Source organism: Notechis scutatus, chromosome 1 (assembly GCF_049901735.1).
Source record: "Notechis scutatus isolate UNSWTSFEM ecotype Mainland chromosome 1, rNotScu1.2, whole genome shotgun sequence".
Classification (NCBI taxonomy): domain Eukaryota; kingdom Metazoa; phylum Chordata; class Lepidosauria; order Squamata; family Elapidae; genus Notechis; species Notechis scutatus.
The window spans coordinates 337,760,256-337,782,125 of NC_142009.1; the positions used below are offsets into that span (position 1 = coordinate 337,760,256).

General features: G+C 37.1%; 1 protein-coding gene across 1 annotated transcript in view; it reads right to left on the reverse strand.

Moving 5' to 3' along the window:
- Positions 1-209: 209 nt before the first annotated feature.
- The window catches only part of LOC148133584 (vomeronasal type-2 receptor 26-like), a 30,134-nt gene continuing 8,473 nt past the window's right edge, over positions 210-21,870 (reverse strand). The window contains exons 5-10 of the mRNA XM_087965875.1: positions 6,556-6,801; positions 5,563-5,854; positions 4,434-5,270; positions 2,575-2,793; positions 1,931-2,060; positions 210-1,114 (exon numbers count right to left, since the gene is read on the reverse strand). Coding sequence (XP_087822001.1) covers positions 210-1,114; positions 1,931-2,060; positions 2,575-2,793; positions 4,434-5,270; positions 5,563-5,854; positions 6,556-6,801 — 2,629 coding nt within the window. The remainder of the gene's footprint in view (positions 1,115-1,930; positions 2,061-2,574; positions 2,794-4,433; positions 5,271-5,562; positions 5,855-6,555; positions 6,802-21,870) is intronic.

The window sequence follows — 21,870 nt, forward strand, 5'->3', positions numbered from 1 at the left end:
AAAAATGTCCTCCTTGAAATAATAAACACAAGTATCACTGAGGACACTTCGAAGACTGATAAACCAGAGGCTGGCAGATTGTTACTGACAGCAGGTGCATAAGGAACAATTATAGGACAAATTCTTCTTTATGACATCATTTTTAGATATCTATGACATTCTAAACATACCACGAAGACAAATATAAATGAGGCAACTCCTTACATTAGTTAGACATTTTTGTTTCTTACTATATTTTCTCTACAATTCAGATCAGGCCTGAGCAGAATAATGTAGCATTTGGGGAAAAAGATACAAGACAAGAGAGCAGCTCCGGAGGCCAAAATGGAGAAGATCTCCACTGCCACCATGGACTTCCCTTTAGTGCTCAGGTAGGTGGGCAGGAAGGAGATCCAAACACTGCAAAAGACCAGCATGCTAAAAGTAATGAACTTGGCTTCATTAAAACTATCGGGCAACTTTCTAGCTAGAAAGGCCACTGTGAAACTGATGAAGGCCAAAAAACCTAGGTAGGCAAGGACTATGTAAAACATTACAGCTGAGCCTTCCTTGCATTCCAAGATGATTTCACCATACAAGGAGTGAAAGTCAAAGTTGTGAAATGGGGGAGAGGTTCCCAGCCAGGTGGCACAAAGGACTGCTTGGATCAGGGGACAGGCTATGACAATGGAGTAGGTCAGTGGTTTTCCTAAGAGTTTCCTTGTCTTGTTTTCTGGCTTGATGGCCATGAAGGCCAGCACCACCATGACAGTCTTTGTCAACACAGAGGTAACTGCAAGTGAAAAGAGAATGGCAAAGGCAGATTGTTGGAAGAGACAGGTGAGCTTCCCTGGTCGACCAATGAAGAGGAAGGAGCAAAGGAAGGAGAGCAAGAGGGAGACCAGGAGGATGTAGGTGAGATCTCTGTTGTTGGCTTTGACGATCGGTGTGTCATGATGTTTACAGAAAATTACCAGGACTGCAGAAGTGATCACTGAGAGAAAAAGAACAAGCAAAACTAAAATGTATCCCAAGGTTTCTTTATATGAAAGGAAGTGGATCTTCTTGGCAATGCATTGGTCCTTGTCCTTGTTGGGATATTGGTCTTCTGGGCAGGATTCACAGTGAGCTGCATCTGAAATCAAAAGTCTTTGTCAAAGGATTTCTTGAGCCACTACCATGCACATTATCCCTCCCGCAAAGGTGATATGCATGTTGCCTTTCTGCTGGTGACCTACCCACAAAGGGAATCATGAAATAAGCCACTGGGGAATTTATGGGACATCCAAAAGAGGAAATAATCCTTCCTTTGTGATGATACTTCTTAGCCAGTAATGAAGTTTTGTTAAGTCCCAGCCATCCATTAACTGGGCACTGGGGGATGTGGTTTTCAGTTTGAGATTATTGCTTGTTTTCTACCTCACTTTATAATGGATCCCACAGAACACTGACAGATCTGTTACCCAGGAATGCTGCGATTTTGTTTCTGTATATATTATCCCTGCCTTAACCTCTCTGCTTTGTGCTTCAAAACTGTTTATTCAGACTTTTTTTTTTATCCTTCCTCCTCTATCGAAGAGAGATAGATTGATGGATCTCCTCTTTCGCTGCCAGGTCTATTTCCTCAGAGGTTGATAGAGCTGATGGAAGAAGCATGCACTAAATGATAAAAATTAAACTTTTGGATCACACACCACACTACCTCAGGAAAACATTGGAAGTTGGTTTTCCCAGTTGGATGTTAGAGTGGAAATGCATGTTGGGGATTCACAAATTCTGCCCTCAATCTATCCTAATAGCAATTGCTGAGGATTAGGAAAAGTGTCCTCTGTGTTAGGGCAGTATGAATGGACATCAATCTCATCACAAATGACAACAAGAACAAAAATAGATTGATTTAATGAATGTCTTCCTTTGATTGTGGATGATTAAGGTTTAAAGTCTGGTCTACCTGTCTGATTAGAAAAGGTCCCTTCTGGACAAGCGTCACACTGGTAGCAGCAAACTTGCTTGCCCTCTGGAACTCTTCTCCTCTCTCCTGCCTGGCACCTCTTCCTTCCACACCTGGCAAACGGGATGCTCTGAAAGAGAAATACCAATGAATTATTTAATTGGTTCCCACATTCCTATTTCTATTCCACATCCCCATTTCTATGCTAAAAATCTCTTTTAACCAAATTGTTCAACATTATCTACCAAAAACCAGGAACAGCTGCTGGGGGATTCAGGACAGTGGCACTCCCAACCTCCCAACAGATGCTGGAGGTTAGAACTGGGGTTTCATCCTGCAAAGGAAGGCTTGTGACTGCACCACAGCATTTCTAAAAGAACCCTGAGGGTGCAACTAAGCAGAAATAGTCCAGGGAAATTTCTGTTTCTTGATGTAATTGCATCCTGCGATTGAAACAATCGTTGTTGCCTTTGTGGAATGAAACAAATTAGTACACAAATGTGTTACATGAAAAGCAGATTTTTCACCAAATGACTGCCATGATTTTGGACTCAATTGATTCTTTTTCAAGTTAGAAAGATGTTCTGCATTTCAGGAAGAGAATGAATCTTTTCCTGTACTTACAATACTTCCTTGCAGCTCACCTTTGTGACCCAGATGATTCCATCAGAGTTAATGGTGAAATCCTGGCCCGGGGGAGCCTCAGGATTCACTTGCCCAACCTTCATGGGGACAAAAGAGTGATTGGGTAGGAAAAGCCAATTGAGAAGGTCATAACGAGCAGATCCCAATCCATCTTTTGAGAAGGAGACTTCATCTCCAGCACTGTTGTTGAACTGCACATTGCCCAAATAGGGAAGAATCTGAAATAAAAGAAACCTTTAGAAATAGGAATATTTGGTTAGAGCTACAGTTATGGCTTCCTTCAGAATATGGTGACCATCTTGAGAAGATGAATTTATGTCTGAAAAGCTAGAGGATTCCCTTGGTGGAGAATTGAGGAATCTGGAGTAACACAAAAAATTTACTCTGAAACTACAAAAAAGTTTTCTTTATCGTTGGTGCTTTGTATCATGGTTTTTTAAATAAAGCTTTATCAGAATAAGTATACTGAAAGATTTCAGTACCACATTCCAGAATTAATCATGTGCATTTTCCTCCTGTGATATTTGATTCCCTGTAGTTTTAAATATTGACTTCATCCTGAGGTCTTGTAACTGATATATTCATTTTAGCAACAATTAAATGATTTGTGTGGCAACAGAGTACAATTCCTTTGATTTTATCTAGTTGACAATGAAAACAGAGTACAATGCTGGAACCATGTTTGATGAGAAGGAGTCAAGGTAAAGGAAGTGCTTGCCCTGCTTTCTCTCTTCCCTTGTTCAGAGAAGTTCAATGTCTATCCAATAATGCAGAAAAGTCTGATGGGTTTGAGACAAACAACCCATTAAGACTATTTTGAGTCCTTCTTTATGTGCTCAGGTGGACCAAGACTTTGCTGGAGTCACACAAGCTGAGCAGTGCAATAGGCGTAAGGCTGAACAAATAGTGGGGTTACCCAGGATGTTAAACTATAGAAACATAAACCAAGGTTAAAACAAATTGAGTGTCTTTCTACAAGTTGGATTCGGGTTACATGCTGAGGGAAACAGAGGTTGTTCTGCAAATATGCTAACTAGGACTTCTTCTGACTTCTTGAAGCTTCTTTCTCAAACACAGCCAGATGGTTGTTTTGGTCTCAGTTGACTTCTACTCCCTGTCATGGTTACCTGCTGAAACCCAAGCAAAGATTGAAGCCTTTCAGGACTTTACAAAGGTGTTTCTTCATTTTTCCTTATTTTTATAATAACTTTTATTAATTTTCTATGAATTAAGTTTCTTAGTGCTTAATAAACATCGTGTTGTCTGGGTATTTAATTTGCTTAACAATACAGATTCCATTTTTACTCTCCAACCACTGGTAAAATAAGTTCCATGTTTGATCATATTCTGTGTCTTCTTTCTGTTTAATTTTCAATGTAAGTCTATCCATTTCTGCACAATCTAGTATCATCTTCACTATCTCTTCCTCTTCCAGTGTTTCTTCATCTTTCCAATGTTGTGCAAATATAATCCTTGCTGTTGTTAAGACATGTAATACTAAATACATACATTTCTGATCAAATTTTTCTGGTATCATCCCTCATAAAAACAGTTCAGCTATAAAATCTACATGTTTTCCTATTATTTTTTCTGTGTACTTTTGCCCAGATTTTTTTTTAGCACAAGTCCACCACATGTGATAAAATATGATCATCCTTTGATTACATTTCCAATATTTGCTAGACATATTTTTAAACATTTTAACTAACATTTATTTCTCTTTTCCCCATTATTCTTAATTCATATTTTTCTAATAATTGCTTTTAATGTGCATTGATATGATAACATGTGGATATTGAATAAGTAACTGAAGAAATGCATATGGGAATCTTCCTCTCTGAGAAACCACAGAAATTACCTGCCATGATTGGATATTTGGGGTCCTCTTTCCAAACCTCATCATGGTTGGTCGGGCTCTGGATCCAAACATTGCATGTAATGCATGTGCCACAGCATAAATGGCATTGTAGATATTGTAACTTTCACCTGTCATATTTGTTTCAAAAATGTAATTGGGTAGATTCTGCACATTCTCCTTTCCTGTACATTGTTTTTCCCCGTTTGGAGGGATCTTTCCTGCTTGATGGATCTTGCAGCCAAAGACATCTTCCCACCATGTAGGGAGAAATACATCTCCTTTTGGGTTCAAGGGGTCTACAGACAGAAGGAAGTGGCTGAATTCTGAGACATCTGCGGAGTGGTCCCTGAAATGCAAGACTCCATGGAAAGACTTTACCAATAGCAATATGTTCTCAGATTCCTCCACACTAAGTTTCCAATGGGAGGTTAAGATCCAAACATTCTGAAATGTTCTCTTGCTCTCATTTTCATGGACAAACAACATTGTCTGTACATTTAAACTACAATCATAGTCTCCAAACACAAGAATCACTTCAGTTTTTGACCAAGTGTGGAAATTGAGAAGTAATTTTTTCATTATAATCTCAAGATCCTGTGATTTCAACCTTTCAGAGAAGGCCAGGCAGATCTCCTTCTCCTGGAGCATTGGTGTCAGAGTTGAGACAAAATGTTCTCCTCTCTCATCTTCAGGGGCCAGAAGCCCAATCCAGTTCCACTGGAAATGCATGAGCAGCTGGACTAAACCCACAAACTGAGGAGATTCCTTCGGATTAATCTGGAAGAAGGAAGGGTAAACTCTTCTCTCTCCCTGAGAGAACTCAAAGCCAACACCGAGCTGAAGAAAATGAGATTCTTTTTTCAAAGACAAAGTAAAAGTTGATGTTCACTTTAGGGGTCACCAGTTACACATTTTTATTGGTTGAGGTATGTTGGAAGACAAGAGGAAAAAAAAATAACAATCTGATACAGAGAATAAATGGCACTAAAATGATGGCCACCCTTTAATAAAGAATTAACTAATAGTCACATGCTCATGATGTGCTCCCCCCAAAATCCCTCCCTCTTTGCTTTTGTGTAACCTTCTGATCTCTGTCTATTCCATATTGTATCCAAGAGAGCTCTCTTACCTGTGGGACCTTAAAAATGCCAAAGATAGAATCCATCTGCCTTGAGGATTTGGGATTCAGACCACCAATGACGGAGAACAGAGTGTCGTGCCGGCCACATTTGTAATTTGGAACCACTTGGCCTTGTGAGGAGAGCATGGAGAGGCTGTTTAAGGAAACAGACATCTGCTTTTGGAAATGGCCATAGATGTTGAAGCCAAGGGTGATGTTGGGGAGCAAAAAAAAATCCTTATTGACTTCGGAGATAGCAAACATCAATGCAAGGATCTGCTGGTAGTTACTGGGGATGAGCCTATAATGAGAAAAACATTGGGGAACATTACAATTAAGGTTATTTGCTTTTAGAGTTTGCTTCAGTGTTTGGGTTGGGCAGCATCATCCAAATGTTAATGGGTTTGTTTTGGTTTAAGGATCTTTCTCCGTTAAACTTGAATGGCTTTGTGAGAAAACAGACAAGCCTTTCCATCCATATCATGGGCTATTTTATACCCCTCTGTTATTCTTCCCATTTTCACTTTACTCCAATGGTTGTAATACTTCCCAACCAGTCTTCTTTCACCCTAATAATTTAGGGTCTCTCTTGGAGCAACTTCTTCAGGGGTGGTAAACATTGCTGAGTACAGGACTACAGTGGGAGTCACCTCACAGATGTACTGAAGGCCATAATTCATGAGCAATGCTGATTCCAAAACTGAGAGGGATTGTTGTAACTCCTGAACACTGGAGTTACTGTCCAGATTAATATTGAAATTCAAATTCTTCACTATGCCAGCAGTTTCTAATGTAGTCTTCATGTTTGTTGTTTATCATCTCTGTGAGGAAGAGATTGAGAATTCCAGCCTATTTTAGGAGCTTGCTACTTTATTGAACTAAGCACAAGATGTCTACTACACTAGGACAGTGCAGAATACTGGAAGTATTTCTGAAAGAAAACCTAGAATTTAAAGCAAAGAGACCTTTTATCTATATGTTTGTGCTCCAGCTGAAACTTACTCATTATTTGAAAGAAGATTCAATGTATTAAAATGTGGGACAATATAATCCACATTGCCTCCCAATGGCAAATTCCCACCAATAATGAGATCACCAGGCCTATAGTAGCTTCCATTTAAGTCGATACAATCCTTGAACAAACACATGGTTTGCAGCCTCTTTGCTGTCGTTGGAGCCTGGAGCCAGAAGAGCAGCAACATCAACCGTAGCATGACTCCTGCCCAGTCATTCTTATCACCTTCCCTCCTAGAACAGAAATCAAGTTTTACGCAGAAGCTGATTTGAATGTTGAATGTGAAATCTCACTGGAACTTTAGCAGATCAGACACCATCTATGCCACATGGATGACCTCAGGACAAACTTATAGCAACAATATTTCTTCTTACCTGTGTTTGGGCTGTGATTACAAAGGAAACAAAGACAAGTGAGTCTCTTCAAACCCAGGAGCGAGCTCTTTGCAAGACAGGCTAAGGTCTCATCTTCTGCCCCCATCTGGAGAACTCAGACATATTTTTAATAGCTTGGAAGTTTTTGTATCTAGAAATCCATAGGGGATACACTAAGAATTACTGTACTTCTGATGATTGGAAGGAAAAAAATTTCTATCCTTGTAGCAATTGCTTCTCATGCACCCAAATGGAAAAAAAAAACATGTTTGTGATTCTTGTAATGCCCAGAGCAGATGGAGTCATGCTGAATTTGTGAATTTGACTTCTGTGGAACTGACCCCGTTCAAACAAGATGGAGTTTGGCCAGGGCCATAGTAAGAGTGCTAATGGGTTTTGGTGGCACATGGGAATCAATTTTACCCTTGTAACTATGAGCAGTAATGCCAATGCTTGAATGGAAGTACTAGGTCTTTTTTAATAACGACATGGCAGTGGATTAAATTAGAACCTGGTGTAACAGTTTCTAATCTTCTGATTCTCTCCTTCATCTGATGGTTGTAACATTCAATGTCGGTTGTTGGGAAGATATTGGGCTCAGTCCAATGACTTTTAGGGTGCATCAATAAAGCCTTCTCAGTCAAGGTCGAGTAACATTCATATGCTGATGATATTCAGTTGTATAATCACGGACTGACTAAGCAATACTGCCAAGATTTTTCCTTAGTACACGAAGGATGTTCAATGGGGAGTGAGAGTCATGGTTTAAATCATAGGCTGCGTTAACAGAGGGATAAAATCAAGATCTCATGAAATGTTAGTACCACTTTATAGTACCTTGAGAAGTCCAGACTTGGAATATTGCATTGAGATTTGGTCCCTATGACATAAAAAAGATGTTGAGGCTCTAGAAAGAGTGAAGAGAAGAGCAACAAAGATAATGAGGGGACTGGAAGCTAAAACATTTGAAGAACAGTTGCAGGTCTTGGGTATGTCTAGTCTAAGAGAGAAGGACTAGGGATGACATGATAGCTGTCTTCCAATATTTGACGGGCTGTCACAGAGAAAAGTCTGTCAACATCTTCTCTAAAGCACCTGAAGGCAGGAGAAAAAATAATGGATGGAACCTTATCAAGGAGTAATCCAACTAGAACTAAGGAGAAATTTCCTGACAGGACAATTAAGAGAAGAGAAGAGAAGAGAAGAGAAGAGAAGAGAAGAGAAGAGAAGAGAAGAGAAGAGAAGAGAAGAGAAGAGAAGAGAAGAGAAGAGACTTCTTTATTGGCCAAGTGACACCAAGAATTTGTCTTGGTGCATATGCTCTCAGTGTACATAAGCCCAAATATATAATATGATGCGTTCATCAAGAATCATAAGGTACAACACTTAATAATAGTCCTAGGGAATGATAAGCAATCAAATCATACTAGGAAACAGTCAATAAAAATCATTAGGATTCAAGCAGCAAGGTTACAGTCATACAGTGATAAGTGGGAAGAGATGGGTGAAAGAAAGGATGGGAAGACTGCATTAAAATCATAAATTGCAGAGATTTATTAAATAAAAAAGGAGAATTAAAAACTAGGAATCAACTACAACTTCGGGGAATTGAGATAGGATGGTGGCCCTATCTACAAGTACAAGCACATTACAACAAGGACAAAGAACAATTTGGCTTCTATACAACCCAACAAGAGCTAGATAAGATACGGCAAGGAAAAGAGAGAAAAAAGATTAGCAAAATCTGTAAATGTGTATTACACTATAAAACGAAGGAGGAAACCATCCAATAATGCATGATAACTTGGACTAAAAATGTGGGCCACAATATTAACTTATACCAGTGGGAACATCTTTGGCAGATAAACTATAGGTTAACGATGTTGGTCTCTTATAAAGAAAATTTATACAAAATGTTTCATCGCTGGCACTTACCGAGGCTAGCCAAAACGTTCCCTAACATGACACCCAACTGTTTGAAATGTAATTATGATCAGGGAATTTATTTCCACATGTGGTGGACATGCCCGCATGCATGAAAATTTTGGCAAAAAAATAGAACTTGGATAGAGGACATAACAGAAAGTAAAATTCAAACCGGAAATTTTTCTACTAGGTGTCTTAGAACCAAATATGGAAAAGAAGCATCAATACCTGATCTTGCCTATTATAACTGCAGCTAGAATATGTTTTGCTCAGAATTGGAAATTGGCTACGACCCCCACAGAAAACAGGATAATCAGTAAAATACAGGAATGTGCCGAGGTGGATAGATTCTCCAAACTGCTAAAAGATAAACAAGACAGTGAATATTACAAAACATGGTAATATTCTGGTATGATTGCCTAAAGAAAAGGTGATCTCTGATGACCTGGTAATATTTGAATAATAAGAGTGACGTGTAAACAATTGTAAATAAATTATATGTATCTATATAGAGAGTTTAAAAGGATGAAGGAGTTATGACAATTTATAACAGGCTATCAGAAGGAAAGTACAAGTGTATCTGCTGCTCAAACAATGCTGTAAAATGTGTATACATGTTCTTAATTTTATAAATATTGAATAAAAATTATGAAAAAAGAAAAAAGAAAGGAAGGATGGGAAAATTTATAGTAAAAGTAATAGTTATGAAGACTTAGTAAATAATTGACAGTGTTGAGGGAATTATTTATTTAGCAGAGTGATGGCATTCAGGAAAAAACTGTCCTTGTGTCTAGATGTTCTGGTGTGCAGGGCTTTAAAGCATCATTTTGAGGAAAGGAGTTGAAACAGTTTATGTCCGGGATTTGAGGGGTCTGTAAATATTTTCACAGCCCTTTTTTGACTCATGCAGTATAAAGGTCCTCGATGGAAAGCAGATTGGTAGCAATTGTTGCATCTCAATAGAAGGGCTTGTCTCCAGAAGTTGTAGATGCTCCAACACTAGAGGCTTTGAAGAAGGAACTAGACAACATGGCATGGGGTCTCCTGCTTCAGCAAGGGTTGGACTAGAAGATCTCAAAGGTCACTTTCAATTCTGTTATTCTATTATAACATGAAGAACAAGAAAAGTTTTTAAGAATTGCAAGATTGTGCTAAAACCAAGCAGTTGTGAATAATTGTTCCTCCCAGAAGTGGAACTTTTCATCTTTGATTCTGCAGGACAGTTCACTGTCCCTCTTAGGACTCTTTTGCAATCTAGGGGTTTTGTGGATTATTAGTTTCTGTTCAAGCAGCAACATGGTGGCCATCTCAAGAAAAGACTTTCTGGGAGAGGGGAGGAGCTGGCGTCGCGACGGTACGGTCTGCAATCGAGCTCTAAGATTGCAGCCGATATCTTCGCCCTGGCCGGTCCAAACGGACCTAAACCATCCCGTAGAGATGGGGATCATGAAGGGCATATTCTGTGGATCCCAGGGACACCGCAAAGTCCCTGGTTGATCCAGAAGAAGTCCTTTTGCCAGCGGCGGAGAGGCAGCCCCAAAGCTGCTGAAGCTGCTGAAGTCGGGACAGCTCCGGAAAGGAAGAGGCTGAAAGAGAAAGTGTGTTGGCTGGGTGAGAATCTTTTTTTTTATTAACTTTCTGAGACCTGAAAGGACCCTCTGAATATAAGAAGAAACCTGTGAGATTTTGACAAAACTGAATAAGCGGCGACTTTTAAAGGGAGACGTCAAAGGGCTTGGTATTTTTCTTTACTTTTTTTTTCTTTTTACTGGACTTTATCATAACTTTGTAGCTAACCAGACTGAATTTTCTTTTATATATATATTTACTTTCTTATTCTCCTTCTTGATTTCTTAATTTTTTTTAGGCTAGAGGCTCTCTTTGGTTATTATATATATATATATATATATATATATATATATATATATATATATATATATATATATATATATATATATATATATATATATGTGGATCTTTGGTTATTCGGGTTTCTCCCGTAAGATTCAAAGTATCTAGGCAACGCGTTTGGCGAGGTCCCACTCGCCATCTTCAGGCTGGTGCTTTCGGCTTAGTGCCAGTGCAAGCAGTGTGTGACCGGAGCTGCCATCTCTCTCTATACAAGTGGTGGGGATAGTGTGCTGGGCTGGTTGGCTGTGCTGCAGCCTCTTGATTGGTTGATGGAGTTGATGTTGGTATAATGGGCTGTGTAATGGCCTTTTGTTGTAGAGATATCCTGGATCTTGTGCTGTCATCTCCTGGGTCGTTAGCCTCTTGTGTTTTAATGGCTTGGGTAATGGGTTGTGTGATGGGCTTGTGAGTTCTTTTGTTGTGGTATCCTGGGTCTTGCGTTGTACACATACATATACACATACATACATACATGTATATATTTTCTCTTTTTTTTAAACTTAAATTACGTTTTTCTGGGAGGAGGGGAAAGTGAGGATTAAGAAACTTTCTAACACTGCCAACTAGAGGCTTAAAATTATTTTATTTGAAGTGGAGAGAACTGTGAAAGACTCCTTCTCAAGGACATTTCAACTTGATAAGATAGAGAGAAGAGCGCGGCAGAATATTATTACAGGTGTTCTTCTGGACTTCTATCAACAACTTAACACTTGAGGCTTGGCTTTGAAGCTTTTGGAGAAGAGAGTCATAATAAGAGCCTTGGATAACTAAACAAAGTGCAGTGTGTGTTTTTTTATCTTCTTTCAGTTGTGTTACCCTCCTCACCAGCTTCTCTCTAAACTTTAATTTTAGTAATATTCTTACTTTTGCTTTTCATTTTAAAGGAAAGCCTCAGAATTTTTCTCCTTTTCTCCCCCTTTTTTTTTTCCACTGTGACCTTTGTTTTTTCCATCCATGTTCTTGGACTATTTTGGTTTTTTTTTATTTATTACTATTGAGATTTCCTGACTGGATTAAGGTGTGAAGAACCTGAAGAAAATTTTCTTTTCTCTTCTTCCTTTTTCCTTTTTACTATTGGGCTTTTTACTATTGGGTTTTTCCATTTTGGATTTTAATTGGCTAATTTACCAGCTGGATTAAAGCTTAAAAAGAATTTGAAGGTCTTGAATCGTTTAAAATGAGCAGGAAACTCATACCTTCTGGTGTCTCTACCTCTACCTCTGCCTCCCCACCATCTGGAGGACAACGTTTAATCCAGACAATGTTAAAGCAAGATAAAGAACAAGAAAAAGTGACCTTACAGATGATTATGCAAGGAATCCAAGATCTCAAGATAAAATCAGATACTATTGAACAAAGAATAGAGAAGACCGATGAAAAAGTGGAAAATATTCAACAAATGATGGCGAAATGTGATGAGAGATTCCAAAAATCGAAGAAGAAGGTAAACAAAGAGAGGAGAAGATTGGAAACATTGACAGCAGACTAACAGTGGTTGAACAAGATAAAAGTGGGATGCTGAAGTGGGAGATGGAGAGGTCAGAATTCTATCTCAGATTTCAAAATATAGAGGAAGAAAAAGGACAAAATTTGGCTGCGATAATGATAGAAATTTTGGCTGATGCTTTGGAAATAACAGAGGAAAAGATGATGGATGGAGTAGACGAGGTATACCGAGTTTTCACAAGATATGCGATGAGAAATAACTTACCAAGAGAAGTCCACATCAGATTTACCAAAAATCCATCAAAACACAAATATTACAAGCGGTAAGAGAGAAGACATTGAAATACAAAGGCAAAGAGATCGTGGTTTTAAAACAAATACCCAGAAGAGTGAGAGAGACGAGAAGAGAATATTGATTCTTGACCAAAATGCTAATGAAAAAGGAGGTGAATTATAGATGGCTGATTCCAGAAGGAATAATGTTTACGTGGCAAGAACAGAGACATAGAATTGATTCAATTGAGAAAGCAGAATTTTCTACACAGAATTTTTCGGAAGGAGAGAGGACGAGGCAGAGAAAGAGGTCTCATTAATTGAGTTCCAAGAGGAACAAATGGGGATTGAAAAAGAAGAAGGTGCAGTAGGTGGACAGGTGGATATCAAAGAACAACGTGAACCAAGATCTACGAGAGCTGTCAAACCTAACTACAAAATATAAACATGGAAGAGAAAAAACTGATTACAATGAATATAAATGGACTTAATTCAGCTGTTAAAAGAAGGAAATTTTTTTCATAAATTAGGGAAATTAAAGTTTGACATAATTTGTTTACAAGAAGTACATATTAAAAACAACATGAACAATTGTTAGTACAGCCAAAATTAGGGAAAATATTTACTTCTTTGACTCAATGTAAGAAAAGGGGAGTGGTTTTATATATTAAAGAGGCTACCCCAGCAAAATTGATTTATACTGATGAAGATGGAAGAATATTAATGGTGGAAATAATGGACAACAATATAAAAATACTCTTGATTGCAATTTATGCTCCGAATGATAAACAAGAAGAATTCTATAAAAAACTACACATGAAAATAATTGGACTGGACTATGCCAATATAATTATGATGGGAGACTTTAATGGAATTGCGGACAATAAACTGGACTATATAGCAACAACAACAAAGCAAAATAGAAAGATTCTCCCTAAATCTTTTTTTTTAAAATGATAGACAAATTAACTTTAAAAGATATATGGAGAGAAAGAAATGCTAAAACTAAACAATACACTTTCTATTCAAATAGACATTTATCATGGTCCAGATTGGATATGATTTGGATCTCAACAGAATTAATATCTAATATTCAAGAAACAAATATTGAAACAAGTACTTGGGCAGACCATAACCCAATGACAATTAAATGGAAGGGACAAAAAAAAGATCGAGATGGACGCTAAATAATACTATCTTAAAGGAAAAAGATTTTATACAATGGATTGAGAAAGAACTGGCTTTTTCTTTAGAGAAAATAAAAAAGAAGATACTTCAATGCAGAATGTTTGGGATACAATGAAGGCATATGCTAGAGGTTTGATAATAGATTACATAAGAAAAAAGAATATCAGGAAAAGGCAAGCCACTAAAGCCTTGGAAGATGAGTATAAAAGGCTTGAAAAAGAACTTCAGAAAATGCCACAGAAAAAGATATTAAATTGAAATTGGACATAACTAAACATAAAATGGGTTTAATAAAGAAAGAAGAATTGGCACAGAAAATTAGAAATGCTAAACAGAATTATTTTGAAGATGCAAATAAACCAGGTAGATGGCTAGCATATAAATTGAGAAAGGAGAAAGAATCAAGGAAAATATCGCAGTTAATAGATGACCAAGGCCAGGTTTGTCATGGTAATAAGGAAAAAAAGGAAATTATTCGAGACTTCTATGGGCAACTATATAAGCAAGAGAATATTGATGAGGAAAAAGTCAAACAGTATTTACAGAATGCTAACCTACCTAAGATACCTAAAGAGACTGAAGAAATGCTAGAAAGCGATATAACAATGATGGAATTAACTGAAGCACTTAAGAAACAAAATAATGGGAAAGCACCAGGTCCAGATGGGCTTCCGGCAGAATTCTATAAAACACTACAAGAATCATTGAGCATCCAATTGTTAGAAGTCATGAATGAAGCTATGTCAAAGAAGATGATACCCAAAACATGGTCAAAGGCTTATATTACACTTATCCCAAAAGAAGAGGCTGATCCACTGCAAATTAAGAACTATAGACCTATTTCTTTATTAAATGCAAACTATAAAATTTTTGCTTCAATTTTAGCAGAAAGACTTAAAAAATATTTAAATAATTTCATTCATCCAGACCAAAATGGATTTCTGCCAAAGAGACAAATTAGAGATAATATGAGAGTAATCTTGGATACTTCGGAATACTATGAGGCACATCCTGAAAAGCAAATGGCATTGATATTCCTAGATGCTCAAAAGGCATTTGATAATGTGAACTGGAGATTTATGTTACTACTACTGGAACAGATGGGTTTTGCCAGAAAATTTATTCAAGCAATAGAAGCCATATATCATAAGCAAACGGCAAAGGTAATGATGGAGGGAGAATTTACAGACTTTATTAATATAAGAAAAGGCACAAGACAAGAATGTCCCCTATCTCCTTTGCTATTTGTATTGACCTTGGAAGTGTTGAACAGAAATATTAGAGAGGATAAAAGCATAAAAGGAATGAAAATTAAAAAGGAAGAATTCAAATTGCAAGCCTTTGCGGATGACTTAGCCTTTATTTTGGAAGACCCTTTAGAAACAGCTCCAAAGCTATTGGAAAAGATAGAGACATATGGCGAGGTGGCTGGTCTGAAAATAAATAAAGATAAAACAAAGATATTGACAAAGAACATGCTACTAAGACAAAGAGAAGAACTGGCAGACCTGTTGCAAATCCAAGTCACAAACAAGGTCAAGTATTTGGGGATATACTTGACATCAAGATGTAGTACATTAAAAGAGAATAATTATATTAAACTTAAACAACAGATAACTTTAGATTTGAAGAAATGGGAAAACTTACAATTGTCATTAATAGGGAGAATTTCAACAATCAAGATGAATATTTTACCCAGAATCTTATTTTTGTTTCAAACAATACCAATTAGGCTAGGAAAAGACTATTTTGAAGACTTAAATAAAATTGTGCTGAAGTATATATGGCAAGGTAAGAAAGCGAGAATAAAGCTAAAGCTTTTGCAAGATGCTAGAGTTAGAGGTAGGTTTTGGCTTGCCTAATTGGGAGTTGTACTACCAAGCTGCAAATTTGATGTGGGTCAAGGAATGGATAACATTAAGAAAGACTAGATTGTTGACACTAGAAGGTCATGATTTGCTGTTGGGTTGGCACGCTTTTTATGGTATAAGGGAACTAAAACACAGGGTTACTTTAGAAGACATTATATACGGGAGTCTTTGTGGTTAAACTGGGAGAAGATAAAAAGACAATGTTATTTGAAAATTCCAGTTTGGTTATCGACTATTGAAGCATTTTCCTATCCTATAATTTATAAGAAGGAATAAACAGTTAGATATGGGGAACTATTGGATGAAAAGGGTGAACTTAAATCGATACAAAATCTAGAGGAACAAGGTATAAAGATGAATTGGTTTTCATATGAGCAAATACACTCAAGGTATGATGAAGATTCTAAAACAGAGGGATTTTATGATAAACAGACTGATCTAGATAAGATTTTGATAGGTACTGATGAGAAGGTGATTAAAAAATTATATGGTTATTTACTGGGAATTAAGCTAGAGGAAGAACAAGTTAAAGAAACTATGATTGTTTGGGGGAAGAATTTTGGATATGGGATTGATTTAGAGAAATGGCAAAAATTATGGTCGCAAAATTATAAAATGACAATGTCAACAGCTTATAAAGAAAATCTGTATAAGATGTTTTACAGGTGGCACTTTCCCCAACAAGGATAGCAAGAATGTTCAAGAATAAATCTGAAAAATGCTGGAAATGTCATCAGATACCTGGCTCACATTACCATATGTGGTGGACTTGTGAGGATGCTAGAAAATATTGGACTAAAATCCGCATGTGGTTGGAAAAATGACAAAGAAACACATAGATTTGAAACCGGAGTTCTTTTTATTGGGAATCTTACCAGATACATATAGTAAAGACTTGAAATATCTGATTGTAAATGTATTAACAGCGGCTAGGATTGTATTTGCTAAAAATTGGAAAAATGAGAAAATACCATTGCAGGAAGAAATTATTAAGAAAATATTGGAATTTGCTGAGATGAGTAGATTGACATTTGAAATTAGAGAGCAAGAGGATAAACAATTCTATAAAATTTGGGACATTTTCTATCAATGGTTAGATGATAAAACATAATAATAGAATATTTAGAATGTTAGATAACAAGGAATATCTTTGCTTTTGCTTTTTCTTTTGTTATTTGACATCATATCTATAAAGTGTTTCTAGGATAGATTTGGTATGATTATATGATTTGTTATAGAATAAACTACCTAAATTATAGTTATCTCATAAAGTATGAATGAATAAAATTATAGTCAAATGATTTTCTAATAGTGATACTAGGATATATAAGTTTGAATTGATAATATGAGTTATTATATAATGTAACTGTAATTGAGACTACGAAATGAATGCACAAAACTGATGAACCAACCGGCACACTGTTGTATATATGTATGGAAGAGAGTTGATGTTTTGTTTGTTTTCTTTGTTTTTAAAAAATCAATAAAATTGTTTTCAAAAAAAAAAAAAAAGACTTTCTGAATGTTGTGTCAGGTGTAAAACATTGAGACCACATTTGAAGTTCCAATTAGACTGATTTCTAACTGGAAGTATTCATGCCTATCCATAGGAAGCTAATAAATGAATGGTTTGTACTATCTTGGTGTCTGATAAGGGTCAAAGGAATTCAAGAGGGACTGGACTTAGTCCAGTTGCAGCTACATAGAGTTTCCTCTTAATTCCACTTTTGTCTCCATGCTCCATTTCTGTCACTCCTCCTTACAGCTTCAGTTTGTTAAACAGAATAAAATTGAGCTGTGGAGAGTCTGAGTGTCCATGAGAACAACAGAGAGGACAGAGGCAAGAGTGGTGGAATGATGGAGGCCAAAAGGCTTCTGTTATTGTGAACAAACCCACAGTTGAGATGAAGCCAGCATGTATCATCCGTGAGAGAGGGGATAGTTCCCCTACCTCTGATAGTGGACTCAGTTTGACTCCTACTCAAGGAACAGTGGCTGGACAACATCGTACTGGACTATTTTGGTGGACCCTGGATGAATCTTCATTTCAGTGAGGTTTCAGGATTGGGTGTGGGATGGAAATGGTATTGGTTGCATATTGAGATGAACTTAAGAAGGAGCAGGATGAGGGCAGTGCAGCTCAACATGGCCTCTTGGTAGTCTTCAATGGCCTATTCCAGCCCAACATGGCCTCTTGGTAGTCTTTCATGTCATCAACTGTCAAGCACTGGAAATAAGGAGTCCAGGTGACCCAAATGAATATAAGGTTATTGTATGCTATTGATCTCCAGAAGTATCTAAACTACTAACACTGAAAGCAAATTTGGCTGTAAAAAAGAGTCAACAGAATTCAAGGAGGACTAATTCAAGGACTTAGATCAGCCTTGTCATCTCCTACATCAATCCTGGTTTCCATCTGTATTGGCTCTCTTATTGGCCTTGACAGTCCTTAAGCAAGATTATCAAGATTGCAGATAAACCCTGATATTGAATCCAATCCTTTAAAATACTACTTTAAAAATAAACTAAATAAAATAAGGAACAAAATAAGAAATTTTACTCCTTGAAATAATAAATACAACTTTTTTCCAGTTTAACATTTTTATTAGGTTATAAGATAAAATACAAAAGTAAATAGGAAGGCACAGTAGAAGAGGAGAAGGGGGAGAGAAAAGTAAAAGGAGAAATTGGGGAATAGAAAAGAAGAAACATTGACTTCCGACTCCCTCTGTTGCAGTGAAATAAAGCATTAACATCAAACCACAACTTTGTGTTTTTTCATAATAATATAAACTAGCCATTTCTATAAAAACATATCAATCTAATTAATAAAACCCAAAATCAAAGCTTCAGATTTTTCCACTTCAAGTTCACAAGCTGTCTCCATGTGTTAACAAAATTAGTTATATTCTTTCCTTTAACCAAAATGGTCAATTTAGCCATTTCTGCCAACTTCATCAGCTTCTGTAGCCATTCATCCATAGTGGGAATCCAAATGGTTTCATTTTTATTTTTGTTTTAAGAAATTTCTGTACAATAATATGAACCTTACTTCAAAATTTCTTTGCTTTTTCACATGTCAACTCATACGACTTGCACCCTAGTCAGCACTTCTTTATTCTCCTACCAACAGGAAGGAGATATAGAAGAAGAAGCAACAGCATAAACAGGCTGAAGAACAGTTTTTATCCATGTTCTCTCAGACTCCTGAATGGAAAATAACTCTAAAACAACATAGTACAATTGACTTGTGGGGCTGGTGCAACATGCAATAAGTTCCCAAGGTGCAAAAGGATTGTGTGTTTGTTAGCAGGATTCACTGGGTTCGGGACTTTCTGTCTTTTACTGGGAGTTGGATTGTGTTGGCGGTGTGGTTGCACAAAGGGAGGCTCAGCCAATCTCATAGTACACATGTTGTACTCTGACAATAAAGGTTTGAATTGGATTGAATTGATGTCCACCATCAATGGTAAAAAGTTGCTTCTTAGATTTTACACTTCCAACATTCATTTGAAATATCCTTATACATTCTGGATTATTTATCCCATATTAAATACCAGTAATACATCATCTTATAAAAAATATTTTAAATTATAGATTTGTATAAATTTAAAACCTTTCATCCACATATTTTTCCATTGTTCAAGCATGACATTAAATCCAAAATTCCTTGCCCAGTGAATCATACAAAATTTTACATTTTCACTTGCCAAATTCAATTTCAAAAACATTTTGATAAATCTTAGCAATAATATGCTCACTACTACTTCACAGTAATATTAAAAATTCATTTTTAGCAAAATCAAACTCACAACTCTTTTTTATCTGATTTAAATCATTCTTTCAGTATTTGATATGTAAAGCAACAGTAAACCTAACTTTCTGATTCAAATTCTTACCTCAACTTGAATGTAGTTTCACCAGTTTGAAGATAATATTTTACCTAATGTCCACTAGTCTAGCTTCACCACCATTTCTTTTCTTTAAGAAATCTTCGTGGGAAGAGCGGGGAACAGCCAAAGAACTTTGTTTTATACTTATTCAAAACTCTTACTACGGCACGTCTAGCAAAGTTATTATTAAAATCAACATTAACTTTATCACACCATAAATTACTGTGCCATCGAAACCTTAATTCGTGGCCCTCTAATTCAGGTAGCCTCTTATTCTGGAGGTTCGCACACTCTTTCAACCAGGCCAGACAACATGCCTCATAATAAAATTTCAGGTCTGGTAAACCCAAACCCCCTCTTTCCTTAGCATCTTGCAGTAGTTTGTATTTAATTCTTGGTTTTCTCCCTTGCCATATAAACTTAGAAATATCTGAAATAATAAACTCATCTTTAACAAGTTTTTCTTCCATACAGGGTATTGGACCTCACTAAGGACACTTTGAAAACATGAAAAGCAAAAGACTGATAGCAGGAAGATTGTAAGCAGTTGCAGAACTTGATAAGGAATTCTTTTATGGACAAATTCCTCCTTCATGTCATCGTTTATTAGAAACCTTATCACATTCTAAACATGCCACAAAGACAAATATAAATGAGGCTAATCCTAGCATTAATTACAAATTCTTATTTCTTACTATATTTTCTCTACAATTCAGATCAGGCCTCAGTAGGATAATGTAGCATTTGGGGGAAAAGATACAAGCCAAGAGAGCAGCTCCAGAGGCCAAAATGGACAAGATCTCCACAGCCACCATGGACTTCCCTTTGGTGCTCAGGTAGGTGGGCAGGAAGGAGATCCAAACACTGCAAAAGACCAGCATGCTGAAAGTAATGAACTTGGCTTCATTAAAACTATCAGGCAATTTCCTAGCTAGAAAGGCCATGATAAAACTCATGAGGGCCAGAAAACCCAGATAAGCCAGGACTGTGTAAAACATGGAAGTTGAGCCTTCATTACATTCCAAGATGGTCTCTCCTACCAAGGAGTAGAAGTCCATGTTGGGAAATGGAGGATCAGTTACCAACCAGGTGGCACAAAGAATTGCTTGGACCAGGGGACAGGCTAAGACAATGGAGTTGGTCAGTGGTTTTCCTAAGAGTTTCCTTGTCCTGTTCCCTGGCTTGGTGGCCATGAAGGCCAGAACCACCATGACTGTTTTTGCCAACACAGAGGAAACTGCAAGAGAAAAAGAATGGCAAAGACAGTTTGTCGGAAGAGACAGGTGAGCTTCCTGGGTCGACCAATGAAGAGGAAGGAGCAGAGGAAGCAGAGCAGGAGGGAGACCAGGAGTATGTAGGTGAGATCTCTGTTGTTGGCCTTGACAATTGGTGTATCATGATGTTTATAGAAAATCACGAGGACTGCAGAAGTGATCCCAGAGAGGAAAAGAACAAGAAAAACTAAAATGTATCCCAGGGTGTCTTGATAGTCAAGGAAATGGATCTTCTTGGCAATGCATTGGTCCTTGTCCTTGTTAGGGTACTGGTCTTCTGGGCAGGAGTTACAATGAGCTGCATCTGAAATCAAGAATCACTTTTCATTTCATGATGTGTCAAAAAGGACTAATCATAAATACTGAGAGTATTTGCACCAAGACAAATTCCTCGTGTGTCCAACCACACTTAGCCAATAAAGAATTCTATTCTATTCTATTCTATTCTATTCTATTCTATTCTATTCTATTCTATTCTATTCTATTCTATTCTATTCTATTCTATTCTATTCTATTCTATTCTATCTAGGGCTAATCATCCTTTACTACTGATAATTCTAAGGATACATTAGCCAGAGGCAGGGATGCTTTCAGCTCTTTGGCAGAACTCCTCTGCTTTGTATTTCAAATCTGTTCATTCAGACTTTTTTGATCCCTCCTCCTCATTGAAGGAAATATAAATAGATGGATCACTTTTTCTGGCAGGTCTATTTCCTGGGAGAAGTTGATAGTGCTGACAGAAGAAGCACACCTGAAATAATAAAAACTAAAACTTGAACCTCACACGCCTCTCCTTCATGAAAAGATTGGTAGCTGGATTTCCCAATGGGTTATTAAGAGAAGGAGTAGAAAGTCTAGTGGGGAAACCATGAATTGTGCCCTGAAACTATCTTGCATTAAATTTCAGAACAGCAGGAAATGAAGTCAGGGGGGCAGAATAGTTTAGATCTATAAAAGATGAATATTTTAAAGAATCTATCAGAATGATAAGAAAATCGATATGGCTTGCTTGATCCTGGAAAGAATACCCTTAAAAGTGTGCTCTACCTGTCTGATTAGAAATGGTGCCTTCTCGACAAGGGGCACATTGGTAGCAGCAAACCTGCTGGCCCTCTGGAACTCTTCTCCTCTCTCCTGCCTGGCACC